The sequence below is a fragment of the Tamandua tetradactyla genome, chromosome 3 (genome assembly GCF_023851605.1).
Source record: "Tamandua tetradactyla isolate mTamTet1 chromosome 3, mTamTet1.pri, whole genome shotgun sequence".
In the NCBI taxonomy this organism is placed as follows: Eukaryota; Metazoa; Chordata; class Mammalia; order Pilosa; family Myrmecophagidae; genus Tamandua; species Tamandua tetradactyla.
In genome coordinates this window covers 203,305,794-203,321,266 of record NC_135329.1, presented here as the reverse complement: position 1 = coordinate 203,321,266, position 15,473 = coordinate 203,305,794, and the positions used below count along the sequence as shown (strand labels likewise).

Below are 15,473 nucleotides of genomic sequence, written 5' to 3'. Positions count from 1 at the left end.
AAGTTAAAAAAATTAGTTTGTAAGTCACTAGCTTGCAGCTGATATTAAGGGTTTTGTGAATAGGATACAGATTGTGGTTTTCTACCATTTGAAAACACATGACCAAGGCTTTCTCGAAAGTATTAAAATAAATAATTGACCATTGTAGGAAACCAACTATAAAAGCTTATTTTCTTAAAGAATTGTCTATTTTCTTTAATCAAACATGAAGTGTTCTCTCCTTATGAGGCAGGAAAAAATTCTCTCAGGAAAGAATTCTGGATATACAGAGAAAAAAATCTAGATTCAGGTCCTAATATTGCCTCTAAGTATTTTTTGAAGGGGCAACATGCTATTATGCTTGTGAGGCTTTACAATGAAGGAAAAGACAGGAGAGAGTAACTTGTAGCAGTGTGATAAAATGAAGATCATCAGTAAGGGTAACTAAAAGGGTCAATGGATACAACTTTACCTTTAATTTCACTTAACAGTCAGAATACAACTGAACCAAAAAAAAAAAAAAAAACGTGTATTTCCTGATAATGGGTATGGCTGGAATACTGAAATGAATATACTTCAGTTATAAAAAGGAATTAAGTCCTGGGCGGGCCGCGGTGGCTCAGCGGGCAAGAGTGCTTGCCTGCTATGCCGGAGGACCACGGTTCGATTCCCGGCCCCAGCCCATGTAAAAAAAACAAACAAACAAACAAAATATAATAAAAACAAGATGTTTCCCTTTCTTCCTCCCTTCCTTCCTTCCATCCTTCCTTCCTTCTCTGTCTTTCCTTCCCTTCCTCCCTCTCTCTAAAAAAAAAAAAAAAAAAAAAAAAAAAAAGGAATTAAGTCCTGATGCTTGTGACAATATGGATGAACCTGAGGACAATTTGCTGAGTGAAAAAAGCCAGACACAAAAAGGCAAATATTGTATGATCTCACTGATACTAACTAATTAGAACAAGCAAACTCGTAGAGTTAGAATCTAGAATGTAGGTTACCAGGGGATAGACTGGGGTAAGAAAATGGAGACTTGATACTTGATTTATACAGAATTTCCATTCAGGTTGATTGTAAAGGTTTGGAAACAGATGGTGGTGACAGTAGCACATTATTGGGAGTGTACTTAATAGCACTGAATTGTATAAGTGAAAGTGGTTAAAAGGGGAAACTTTGGATCGTATATGTTAACAGAATAAAAATTAAATGACAAAACAAAGGACTGTATAACACAGTGAATCTTATTGTAGATGATGGACTATTGCTAATAGTACAAGTATAAGAATGTTCTTTCATAAATTACAGCAAAGTAGGGTGGTATATGGGGAAAATACACTTAATGTAAACCATGAACAATAGTTACTACTGCTATTTAATAAGCTTTCATCAATTATAACAAAAGTACTATTTAAAAAAATAGTACAATTACAAAAAGTGCTATCATCAATTGTAACAAACGTTCCACAGAAATGAGAGGTATTAGTAGTGGGGTGGTGTATGGGAATCCTGTATTTTATGCATGACTGTCCCATAAACCCGTTTCTCTAAAAAAAAAAAAAAGTTGTAGGATTTAAAGCCAAACCTAAGGAGGGCAGGGAGGAGCAGACACAATATGGACTGCAGCATAATGGAGTTTGTTCATCTATTCTATTATGTTTTAATTAAAAAAAGATAATTCATTAAAATGGAAATTAACAGATACCTACAAAATTAAGCATAAACTGTACTATGTTCAGAACCAACTGAAATTATCCTCATAGCATTTTAATGTCTGAATAGTCCATTAAAAAAATAAACAAAGAAAATGAATCTTAAATAGTTTTAGCAAATGAACAGTAATATACAATTGGAAATTGCCTTTGACTCAACTACTACTTTTGGAATGATTTCATTCTAGAGTAGCACAGTTTCAGTTTTATTTGTGGTTACTACAGTGAACACGAAAAACTACTCTACATTAAATGTATCTGTACTACCAAATTTCTTAAAAGTATTTAAGCCATGTGACCCTTCCAATTATGAGTCACCAAAGTACGAATGCATTTTCCAACTTGTAATTTCCAACATTTGAAGACCTTGTTGAGTGTCCAGGAAACCTAAAGAAAAAACATTAAAAAATAAAACGAAACAAAACGACAGCAGCCAACAGCTAGATATTGACTAGTACTATTAACAAATTTCTATAGTATGCTTCGAAGGATTATAATGATTGGAATCTGAAACATTTCAGGCCTAAAATGTGCCAAATAATCATGAATGTACTCAAAATGTTATTACAGACAAAATTTCTATACAACTCAGGAAAGTATATCTTCAGATTTTAATGAACACAACCAAAGTGAGAGCACTACTTATTATACAAATTTATATACCTTGCCCAGCACTGAAGATATTGTCTAAATTTGCAAGTGCTGCATATTTGTCTGCTGTCTGTAGACCAGCTTTATTCGTTGAAACTTTACTAATAGCGGATGCTGTCTGATGACTCTGGGAAGTACTGAAGCTTCCAAAATCAGCACTGGAGGATTTGGGGAAGTTATCGAAATGAGCAAAATTAGCATTTACTGATCCAGCACTTCCACCTGTAATAAAATAAACAGAACACTTGAATTTTCAAAACGTATCCCAATATTCTTTGGTAGATAGTAAGATCACTTCTTGCTAATTTAAGTGTCCTATAAGCAATCCTACAACCTTAAAATTAATGACTGCCAAATCACATTCAATTTTAATCCTCTAAACTTCACTTTTTATAATTTGTGACACTAGATTTTCAAAGGTCCAGGCAACATGTTGGAGGAAACATGTTTCAATGTTTAATTACCTACTCTAGAGAGAGAAAAATGTATTTCATAGGAGAGTAACTTCATGCTATCTGATTTGAGACTCAGTTACTTTACAAGACGTAAAGTATGAACCAGCTATGTACTAATTATGACATTTTACTAGTTCTTTCTAAACAGAGACTCTGAAAATAAGATGCAAGGTATCTTACATGGAAGAGTCAAGCTTTTACAGCTCCATGGAAGCACGATTTAAACAAATCCCAGGGCTAGTGACTAACAATGTTTAAGATGCACTGTTTATTTAGATTCATAATTTCTTAAAAGGTGGTTGCTGAACTTTACTTATTTCAACTGAAGACATATTGGATATTATTTAACTGCACATAATAACTTAATGTGCATACAATACCATGATGTCTACTGCCCTATCATGTAGTTCAAAGAATAAAAATTAGAGTAGACAATATACAAATAATTAAAATACTATAGCAAAATTTGACTTTATAAAGCACAAGTCACCTAATGGTCACTTTGGTATAGATCTAGTCTTTAAAGTCTGTCCTATACTCTAAAAATTGCTCTCAAAGTACTATCAAAGGACTAAAGGGAGCATATGTGATTTTATGTTTTTGATCCCACACTTTTTAGATATTAGTTTTTTATTTCTAAACTTCAGTTTCAGCAATCAGAATAGTATATACATTTATAGTTTAAAGTCATAGATATGTATAGATGTCTTAAAACAGAATGGATACACCCCCTATGAGAAAGAACACACCTTCTACCAATCAGTTCTTTAGACATCCTAAAAAAAAAAAACACATAGTGATGAATCTCATTCAGGAATTAAAGTCTGTTTTCACTTAATACTATGAAATGTGTGTTTATATTTGCAAGTTAGTGAACTACTACAAGAAGCTAGCAAGCAATGTAGATATTAAGCTTTCAAAACATGTATGAACAATTTTATTTTAAAGTGGTAACAACTGAGTTATCTAACAAACTTTTATTTTTTTATTTATTTTATTATTTTATTGTATACCACTGGGTTATTTAATAAGTAATAAAGAAGTAAAAGTGAGAATTTATGAAAGGTTACCATTAAAATATGACTGGCCATTTACCTTTGAAAATCCCATATAATGTGGTGCAAAAGATACAAAGTAGTAAAAGACACCTATTTGACAATAGAACTTACTGTGGGTAACCTGGAGAAGAAAAGCTGAAGTAAATTCACCAAAACTGCAGCTAGATGAAAGCATTCTAAATGCTGGACAGCCAGAAATAATGTAAATGGTGAAATTTAAAGGAAAAAAGAAAGAAAATTGAAGGTAGAAAAAAAAGGTTTAAGACAATACATAGAGTTGAAAGTTGAAAGGAATCAACTAAACATTTAAACAAGTGTTCAATGAATTTCTGAAGACAATTAGTTCATAGGAGTGTTCAATGTTTAAAGGCCAAATTCTGCAGAGAAAACTATTTTCAAGTGGATCAGAGCAGCCATTAAATAATCTACTCTTGACTAATTATATTTAAAACTTTTCTCAAGCTTGTTGCCTTTTTAAATCTATGGAAGCAGCCAATTGGCTTGCTTTATTATATATATCAGCCTAAATCAATGTGTACAGGAACCTACAAAGATTTTTATAGTACATCAGGGTCTCTAATATATGAGAGATTTAAGGAAGATTCATGTGCAGGAAAAGGAGAATGTATATTATGAATTAGGCAACATACCAAAGATCAGAAAAACAAATAAACACATAAAAAAAATAAAGATTTCAGGTTTCCCCAGAGCTTTGTAAGATAGAACTATTTTGAAATCAGGTAATTACAGAATTTAAGTTTAGATTAATTTTTAAAACTACATCTAGAGAGTTTTACTTTGTTTTTAAAAGCAAACATTCTTGAGAAGCTCTACCTGTAGTTTGGGGCGGAAAAGGAGAGTGACTTGCTGTGGGGAAACCTCCAAAATTACTCGAAGCACTAGACTGTCCAAATGCATCAAAGTTTGCAAAATCTGCATTTGCAGAATTCTGAGCTGTAAATGGTAAGGAACAAGATATGTTAATGAATGTGAAAACTATAAATGAAAAGATGACAAATGAATTTAACAATTTTATGAACTTTTTATATATCACAACTTAAAGAATTAATTTAAAAATCAGATCTTACATCTCTTATTAGTGTTTCCTTAACCCAATTTCAAGAAATGGTAAAGGGTATCTAGAATTTTCCAAAAACACTTTGTGCAATGATAAATTTTTTCACAAAACCCTCTGAATGATCTCAGAAACTGTACTCAAGAAGTGAATCTAGTAACAAAAGGCATCAAATATATGAGTTACAGTAAAGCAGTCTAAGAAATACAATACATTCTGGAAAATTCAGTGACTTAAATAAATGGTATTGAGCTACTTTATCAGTTATGAAAAACCTAAAATGATGATACAAAATGGTTTAATTATATTATTAAAATATTCTTTTTGTTAAGTTTACAAATATGGTACATAATATTGAAAAAAATATGAATGCATAACAAAGACATGATTACCAAAGAAATTCAAGATATCCTCATTTTATTAAAAGCCTGTCATTTTAAACACATACTAAAATTTAAGAAGTAATGAAAAAAGCAGAAACTGTATCATAACCATACCTCATATTCAGAGAAAAAGACAGTTATTAGCTCCTGCTTAGTACTTAACCTAAAAGCAAAATGCCAGTCTTCCCTAAATGTAAAATGAGTAAATGAATGAATGAAACAATTCAAAAGTTTTTTTTTTTAAAAAGACTCAGATAGTGGATTAGAAATTTTTAAAGGATATGATAAGAATAAGAAGAGGGTAGTATGCAAAAAGGGAATGTTAAGTGGTAAGAATGAAAAGCACGTGCAAAAGGATTTCAAAGGTTAAATGTCGTGAGTATAATAAAGACAACCACTTCAAATACTTTATAAGAAATTCGACATCAAGGAATTTTCCTAAAGAAATAATATTGCAAACATAATGGCTATATATATATATATATATATATATATATATATATATATATATATGGTTAGACAATATAAGTGTAAAAATTTTTTTTATTGTGGTATATATGTTTTTAATGTGGGGTGTTTGTGTATATATGCGGATATATATAACACAAACAATATTAGTGAAACAATTAGAAATTCAATTGTCACCAGTACAGGATTGCTTAGATATATAATCGATCATCATATAATAGATAACCAGTCACAAAAATCACATAAAAGAATGTTGAATCATCTGGAGATGGTTTTGACAAAGTAAACAGATTAATAAATTCCAGATACACTTTAGTTTTGTTAAACTAAAAATGTTATCATCATGAATGTTAAAAATTTGCACTTTAGTTAACTCAGATAAGCATTATTTTCTTCTTTTTGCTTGCCTAAATTTGCCAAGCACTTGCAATGGATATTCTACTTGTAAACAAAAAAGAAATATTACTCAAAAATTATTCCATTAAGAAAGCAGCATATTAAACACTATTTTAGGAAGAAATTCAGGAAAACTTAAGAGCATTTTATAGAATGACTGTTTTGTACACATTTGAAAGACTGTGACGAAATGTACCTTTTACCTGTGCCATTTGCTTTCCTATATCTTCACCTCTAGCTCTTCTGAAATGTGCAATGCCCACATATCACTACTAAGACTTTGTACCTGAAAATTTTTATGCACAATCTTTCCCCATCTCTCAACTACTACCCAGATGTAACTACATTAAAAGATCACTTAGTGCTCAGCAATATAAATCACATATTTTCTGGATACCTTGGCAGTCTATTGTCTTTCTTTTTAACATGATAAAATTTAATTTTTTCTAGGTTGACAATTTACTCTAATAATGGAAATAATTTTAATAGATAAATAATAATTAAAAAATGAATTTCTGGGCAGGCTACAATGGCTCAGCAGGCAGAGTTCTTGCCTGCCATGCTGGAGACCAGGCAGGGTTCAATTGTTGTGCCTGCCCATGCCAAAAAAAAAAAAAAAAAAATTTCTTAGAAATATCTATACAAGTTCAGTTACCGTTTAGCATTACTGAAAATAACAGTAAGCAAGTACAGTTTATTGAAAACAGAATTGGGGCTAAGAATCAGAAGATTTCATCCAAACCTAAGTAATAACACAGTCTTAGGCAAGTTTCTCAATTCCTCTAAGCTCTTCCAGTTTTCTAACTAGCAGAATGTGAGGATTCAATTGACAGTCTCTGTTCACAAATACAGCATTATGATTCTATAACTTAAAAGCTTTGAAAAACTTAGCTCAGAAAAAAGTCTATTAAAAAGTAAAATGATTTCAAGGCCAAAATACGTATTACAGATATACAACCATAAACCAAATGAAAAGAAAACATAGGAAGTTAACAAATTTAGAGTGGGTTATATTCCAAAAGGTGTGTTTCTAAAGTTGTTTTGCACTTGAAATATATTTATCCCTTGTAGAAATGGGAATCAGGTACTTAAGTCAATTTATAGTTTATAATATAGAATATGTAGCAGCATATAACATTAGTACACTAAATTCATTTAATTTACAATAAATATCATAGGGAGAGAAATCTACATTTAACATGTTTGTTTTCATCAATTTCCAATATTTTAAAAAGAGGCATTTCATCTTAAACCAAACAAGACTTCTTGCTTCTCTTTAAAAAGGGCACCACAGTTCCTTCCACACAGTTATGCCACTCATTAGTTTACCTGGGTGGCAGTCTTTGAGTTTAAGACTCCTGGTATATGGTGCAACAAAAATCAATGATAGTTTCTAGCTTTTATGTTTTGTGATAATGGCAAAATGATTACTAAATTATGTTTCTATGTTCATGCATTATTTCTGCAGAAGATGATTTCTCCTGAACACACCGGTGACCCCAAACTACCTTAGCCAGAAAGTTATACAAAGGGTAAAGACAGTTCTGGCTTTTAAGCTGCTCATCTATCTGCAACGCAAAAGAACAAGTTTTCCTACAAAATAACGCTAACTAGACTGGCAAACCTCCATAATTATCACTTGCTATTAAAGGTTCCATCTGTCATGTCAATTTGTTTAGATAAAATTACTTAATAAAAATATGTGAGAATACTTATAAAAAAGTAAATAAGAATTTCAGGGTGAGAACCCAATAATCAATGGCTTTATTTGTGAACTTATATAGAAAAATAAAGATTCACAGTGCTTGCAAAGGCTCTGGAAAAGATATTTCAGACCAAACCACGACACAGATTTACACTTAAAACTATTCCAAGGCAAACCATCAAAACATGGCAACAACTTTATGAAAAATAAATGAGTACTTTTCAGGTTTTCACTGCAATATGCAGATATATTTTATTCTCCTGGACTCGAACTAAAAGCCAAATGAAGTAATAAAGTTGGTTTGGATGGTCATTCATTAATAAGAAGGAAATGCAGGTTAAGAAACTCCTAGGCAACCTTACCAGATCTACTGGCAGTTAACTATTTCCTCAGAGACTCAATACTCTCTACCATTTCTTCCATATGTGAAAAAAAAAGACAAAATAGTTTAAGATCTACCATCTGCTATCAAATGATCAAAATATTTTTTGCATTTTCTACAACTTAAATTAATGGCAATTGTTTCCAAAGAGCATTTAAAGGAGTTATCGGAAGTATGAGTTCATGATGCCAATTATTCTACAAAGTTGCATTAACTTTTCGAATGATAACCATTTTTTGCTCACGTGGCTAAAAATTTACAATAGTCTGTTAAATACTAACCAGAAAAATATAAAATTATTTAACATGGTATGGCTTCAATTTAAAAGTATATCTCAATAAACTTAAAATGGAGGAAAATCCAGAATATATTATTAAATTACAAAAGTATCACTTTATATACACTGACTTTTCCACCAATTTTATTTACCAACATTCAAAAGCAGCGGGTGGGAACTGTGAGTGGGGGGGGGGCCTCTTGTCTGGCTTCACATCTGGCGGGTGGAAGGAGGAACTGAGGAAGGCTCACTTGCTTTACACTTGCTTTTCTGAGCTTTGGAAGCTCAGCTAACACAAGAGAAAGGAAATGTACTACTATAGCTTCAACAACTTAAGCTTCCTGATCCTCCTTTCCTTCTCAGTATAATCTCTCCTGAAAAAGAGATTTTCTTCATTCCAGGATCTTATTTTAAAGGGCACGTGTGTGCAAGCATACACGCATGCATGCGCACACAGTAACATGTGTCGACTACATCGTAATTTTTTTCTGAAGCATGCTCTTAGAAAATACATTTATTAATCAGTATTAAAACAAAAAGTTCCTTTAATGTTTGCTAGAAAAAAATGTGGCCGATGAGCAGTTTTTCTACAAGTTTTCAAACTAGCTCAAAAAAGCATGTTTTGGGGGAGTAGGGGAGAGTATATAAATGATATACTTTTTATGATCATTATCTAAATTTACAAGCAAGAGATCAAGCTGAAATAAAAAGCAAAAAAACAATAGCATCACAATCTCACAGGTGACTAAAGAAAAAAAAAAGTTATAGAATACAAATAGGAAATCAATTCTATAGGCTGTAGGCACTGGTTTCTACCATGCTCAAAATTACAGAATATATATTTTAGTGTTCTAACGTAAGGCTTGATGCTTAATCAATCACTCACAAATGCAATGGGTGAATTTTATGATATGAAATCAAAGCTTCCTGGCAGTAAAAAGGATTCCACAAATACAGACAGACTATAAAAGTTTTATATCAATGTTAAACTTCCTGACTTGATACCTGTATTTTAAGGCAGTTACTAAGTGAATATCTTTGTTCTTAGAAAATAGACATGAAAGTATTAAGCGGTCATGGAGCATAATATATATATATATATACACACACATAAAATCTACTCTCAAATATTTATAGATAAATGGCTTGGATGGATGGGTAAGTTCTCTGTAAGGGTTTTTTATTGTTTCTGCAACTACCCAGTATGTTTGAAATTACTTCAAAATAAAGTTTAAACCACTTGGGGAACCTTAGTTAAGATCCAACATCAAAACAAGATAAAAACTCTATCTAGGGCAGGCCATGGTGGCTCAGTGGCAGAACTCTCACCAGCCACGCTGGCGACTGGGTTCGATTTCCATTGTCTGCCCATGTTTTAAAAAAAAAAAACAAAAAAAAAACCCCTCTATATAGATTATGAACTTACTTTTGTTAAACACGTACGGATACATAAATATACATACAAGTGTATGCATATATATGTACACATTCATATTTGCGTAGCGTGTGTGTGCATATAACGTTGACTAAGAAAATCAATATTTATTGTACTTTTACATGCCAAATCCCTGAAATCCATAATCACACACTTGAATCTCACCACTTATGAAGTTGTCATAGGTGTTGTATAGTATAGAAAATTAAGCAATGTTAAGTAACATGCTCAAGGGGATGCAGATAAGTGGCAAGGTCAGCATCTGAACCCAGTTTTTCTGAATCCAAAGCCCTCATTCTTTTCACTACATTATGATGCTTCCGTCTACTGCATTGTTTCTATTAAAATTGAGGACCCACAACTGATTAAATCTGTAACTCAAAAATCAATTTTTAAATATAACCAAGGTAAGGAGGTATGAGAATCCATTAAAAAGAAAATTTCTAATTTCTGGTGGAGCACATTAAGCTCTTTACAACAAATATCTGCTTTTAAAATAAACATGTTAAATCTGGGGAATAAAAAAAAAAAGCTGTCCAAAGACCATACTGGTTATATCAAGACTCAGGACCACGGTGCACAGGTGGTTCAGGGGTAGAATGCTCACCTTTCATGTGGGAGGCCTGGGTTTGATTCCCAGACCATGCTCCCCCCCAAAAAAGACTTTTAAGATCAGTGGCTGAGAGAGTTCAAATACAGTCGAGAGGCTACTCTAGAGGCCACTCTTATGCGTGCCTCAGTTAGACACTGCTAGTTATCATAACTTGCCAAAACCCAACCAAAACCATTCCTGCCAATCCTAAAGAATACCTAGGGCATTATATAAGAATCTACAAAGGTTCCACGCACTAGGGTAACTCTCCAAAACCTACAACCTCCAGATGGGTCCCTGAACCAGATAAGTCCTGAAATGCAGAGGAACCTGTCTCTCCAGAGCATCAATTAATTCCATCCCCCTATCTCATATCACTGACAGCCCCTTTCAACATGAAAAAGTTAGAATGGCATAGTCCCAAATATCCCAAAAGAGTAGGAGAAAGATCAAAGGTGATGGGGGAGTTATACAGAGAAGGTCAAGTTTAACAAATGAGCATGAGTGCTGAATCATTATACTCATATTTCTTTTAAGCTCCAGTACCTTAGAGCAATTAGAAATAAAAATCTAAAATTATGGCATTGTAACCCATAACAAACTCTGAAACTTGTTCTACAACTAATTGCTGTGATATGCTTTGAAATTTATTGCTTTTATGTATATATTATATAAAGAGAAGGAGGAGTTTAACAAAGATAGGATTTAACAAATGAGTATGGCTGCTGAATTATTATATTGATATATTTGCTTTGGTCTCCAGTGTCTTGGAGCAGCTAAAGAAAATGAAAAATCGTGGACTGTAATGCACACCAAACTTTAAAATCTGTTATTTAACAGCTTCTTAAAATATATTTGGGGGTTTATTGCTTTTTTATATATATATGTTATGTATCACAATTAAAAAAAAAAAGACTTAGGAACCAGCTTGAAGACATTTCCACTCCAAATGGGAAAATCTGAATATCACTAAGGGTAATAATAACAATGAACTGAAATGTATCAAATGATTAAATCTATGAAATCAAGCTGATCTATTAAAAAAAAAGGTCACCGTTAGAGAATGCTAGAGAATGATAGCTAGTAAATAAGAAAAAAAGACTAAGTTATTCTTTATCTGATTGTTCTATACACTAAGTAACTAAAAGTTTTTCCAAGAAGTGTTTCAGCTGATAAATAAAGGAATGATAAATTTACAAGACTGCCATTTTGTAAAATAAATAAAGGCATTGAGATCAACAGCTAACATTGCAAAAGGAAAGACAATCACATAGCAGATACATTTTAAGCTCTAAGTACCACGTTTACCCCTTCACTCTTCCTCCAACAAGCACCTGTAACTGAGCAAGTCTCTGTGATCTCAGAACATAGGAAAAATACAAAGCCCAGAGGAATTTTATGAATTTAGAATTTAGAAAAAATACAGAGCCCAGAGAAATTTGTTAAAGGGCACTACAGTGGTACAATCAGCAAAGTGATGATGGAAAACTTCAGGGCAAATGACCCAGTTTCTTCAACAAATAAACTGCAGTGGGAAAAAAAGGGTTGGAAGACCTATAAATTAAGAGACTTAGGAGTCATATTTCATAATTACAATGCATGGACCTTCTGTGAACCTTATATTCAAACTGTGCATGTGTATGTATATGTATAGAATTTAAGACAACCAGATATTTGAATGGTGACTAATGAATTATTATTACAAATTTTAGGGCATAATAATGGTATTGCGGTTGTGTTTAAAACTTCTTCTGTTTTATACATATATATATGTAAAACATTTAAGAATGAACTAATATTATATCTGAAATTTACTTCAAAATAACATGGGAGGAGAAGATGAGTAGAATTATAAATGAAACAAGATTAGCCATGAGTGATAAGCACATAAAGGTTATATTATCTGGTCACTTTTGAATATTAGCAATTTTCCAAAAGAAAGGGCAAGAAATATATATAATGAAAAAGTTTTTCCTCATTTTTTCCATCAAAAGATGTCATGTCAGTATCTAGAATTAATATAATCTACTTGGGCCCCCCCTTGGGGGATGGAGAGAAATTAAGAAATATTCAACTTCCCCATTTGGATAACTTCTCATATCCTCGCAAGCAGTGGGCACAACCACATCAATAAGTGAGCTCCTATGAAACTTATTCCAGCAAAGGACAGACTAAGCCTACTTAATATTATGCCTAAGAGTCACCCCCAGAGAACCTCTTTTGTTGCTCAGATGTGGCTTCTCTCTCTAAGCCAATCTGGCAAGTGAACTCACTGCCCTCTCCACTATGTGGGACATGATTCCCAGGAATGTAAATCCCTCTGGCAATGTGGGACCTGATTCCCGGGATAAACTAGGACCCGGCATCATGGGACTGAGAAAGTCTTCTTGACCAAAAGGGGGAAAAGAGAGATGAAACAAAGTTTCAGTGCCTGAGAGATTTCAAACAGAGTCAAAAGTTATCCTGGAGGTTATTCCTATGCATTATACAGTTATCCCTTTTTAGTTTATGATGTATTGGTGTACTGGAGGGAAGTACCTAAAACTGTAGAGCTATGTTCCAGGTAGCCTTGAACCTTGAAGATGATTATATTATGATACAACTTTTACAACGTGACTGTGTGATTGTAAAAACCTTGTGTCTGACGTTCCTTTTATCAGTGTATGAACAGAGGAGCAAAAAAGTATGGATTTAAATAAATAAACTAGGTAAATTGAAATACTAGTGGTCAATGAGAGGGAGCAGTAAGGGACATGGCAACTATGAGTTTTTTCTTTTTATTTCTTTTTCTAGAGTGATGCAATTGTTCTAAAAATGATCATGATGATGAATACATAACTATGTGATAATACTGTGAGCCACTGTTTGTACATCATGTATGGACTGTATATGTATGAAGATTTGTCAATAAAAATATTTTTAAAAAAAGAAACGCAAAAGGGTTATATAGTTACATACATGGTTTAAGGCTGATCAAGCAGTCTCAACAAAATATGCTTATTGATATGTAAGTTTAATCAAGAATGAACAAATCTTGGCACACTGAACACATCTCTGACAAAAGATGTTGGGAAAAACACTTACCTGCATGACTGTTGAAATGTGCAAAGTTAGCAAAATTGGCTGTTGCTGCTGACTGAGGAGCTGGAGCAGCAAAGATATCTGAACCAAGATCACTCAAAAGGTCAAACTGCTTCTTTTCCTGCTGCTGCCCTTGAGAGCGACCTACAACAGGAGACTATAAACCACATATTAGCTATAAAAAGTTTCCAGTCAGATGTGCTAAAGTTTTCCTATAAAATTATCTCCAATTCACCAAGTTTAAAACACATTTTAAATATCATATAATTTTTTATCTGTAGCTTTTAGTACTTTGATGTCTTCTGAAAAGCATAATCTTTCAACATTTATTTCCAAAGAATCTCTGAATTTTAAATTGTATGCACAGAAATGCAATTATAACAGGTTCTGAAACTCATGCCACAAGCACATAATAGACTTACTGGTAAGACTGTTATAAGGCTTTTATAGGACACATCCTTTATGCACGGGAAAAATTACAGTATACTGACTTAACCACTTTCTACATTTTTTCATTCAAACTTTTTATAAAACAGTAACTTTTGTAAATGTCCTACTATGCATTATTAAAAAAGATTGTAATCCAAACAATACTGTGCCTCAGAAATGTTCTTTGTAGGTCAGAGATTGCAACGTTGCACAGTGACAGTCTTGTTGTGGCTTATTTAACTATAATGAAGTGCAGGAATATAAACAGGCACTAAATTATGATAAGATTACAGTCTCTTCCATTTTTTTTTAAATAATATATAATGCAAACCACGTGTGCTTTAATGATACGTATGTATCACAATCAGGTATGTGGGAAAATTCTACTACTTAAGAAAACCTTTTCTGTTAAAGTACATCACAGAGGCTATACTGTTCTAACATGTAAATGTATGCTATATAACAGATAGCTGATCATTCCTGAATACCTTTACAAAGCTGTGAAGGAATCAAAGAAACTCTCATTAGCAATAGCTAAAGAACAAAAACATGCACGTTCCAAATACTTAAGCAACAATCCTCAATGCATTGTAACCATTAGAACATAATGCTGCTGGCATGCACAGTTATGCTGCTTTCTTAAAGAATTCTCAAATTCAAGATACTCAATCCTCTTTGAGTAGAAAGAAACCCACACAAGTATTTAAAGACTACTCACCTGACTAGGTGTGCCCTTACTTAAGTGTAGTGCTGGTGCTGAATCTCCTAAGAGAGATTTTAGTGGTTTGACCTCAGGTGTGCTGCTTGTGCTACTGGCAGAGGACCCTGAAATAGATGCATGAACTGATGCTACCACTTTGGCTTGTTCTGGTGGAACATACCTAAAACATATGAGAATTATAACAGGCAGTTAACTAATCAAAACGTAGGGATATCTAAACTCCAAAATGGTTTAAGTTTAGCTCTAATTTTGTATGAGACTGTTTATGACAGTAAGCTTACTTTAAAATTCTCTTACTTAGAATTATGATGGTGTAAGATTACACTTAATTCAAACACTCAGAAATAGAGTAATAAAAAGGGCTAACCACAAAGCTTGCTTCAGTTATTTACTTAAGGTCTTCTAAGAATAAAAACACATTAACAAATAGCTTCTTTTTTCAACTGAGGACCTCCAGTTCAGTCATTATGATGAATAGCTAGCTAGCCATCACTGCACTTAAAATCTTTTTTTTTGGGGGGGGGGGGCATGGGCAGGCTCCAGGAATCAAACCTGGGTCTCTGGCATGGCAGGCCATTGTACTTTAATTTTTAAAAATTAAAATATCTAAAGATCATAAATAATATTTGGAGTCAGATGAGAAGGTAGAGAAAGTATTATATTACAGTTAAAAGCTTTAAATA

The 15,473-nt window shown here is 32.8% G+C and overlaps 1 protein-coding gene across 6 annotated transcripts in view; it reads right to left on the bottom strand.

Moving 5' to 3' along the window:
- The window catches only part of AGFG1 (ArfGAP with FG repeats 1), a 112,333-nt gene that overhangs the window by 13,202 nt on the left and 83,658 nt on the right, over positions 1–15,473 (bottom strand). For all 6 annotated transcript variants that reach the window (XM_077155333.1, XM_077155334.1, XM_077155335.1 and 3 more), the window contains 4 exons: positions 14,788–14,950; positions 13,644–13,797; positions 4,681–4,800; positions 2,346–2,555 (listed from right to left, as the gene is read on the bottom strand). In XM_077155333.1, coding sequence (XP_077011448.1) covers positions 2,346–2,555; positions 4,681–4,800; positions 13,644–13,797; positions 14,788–14,950 — 647 coding nt within the window. The remainder of the gene's footprint in view (positions 1–2,345; positions 2,556–4,680; positions 4,801–13,643; positions 13,798–14,787; positions 14,951–15,473) is intronic.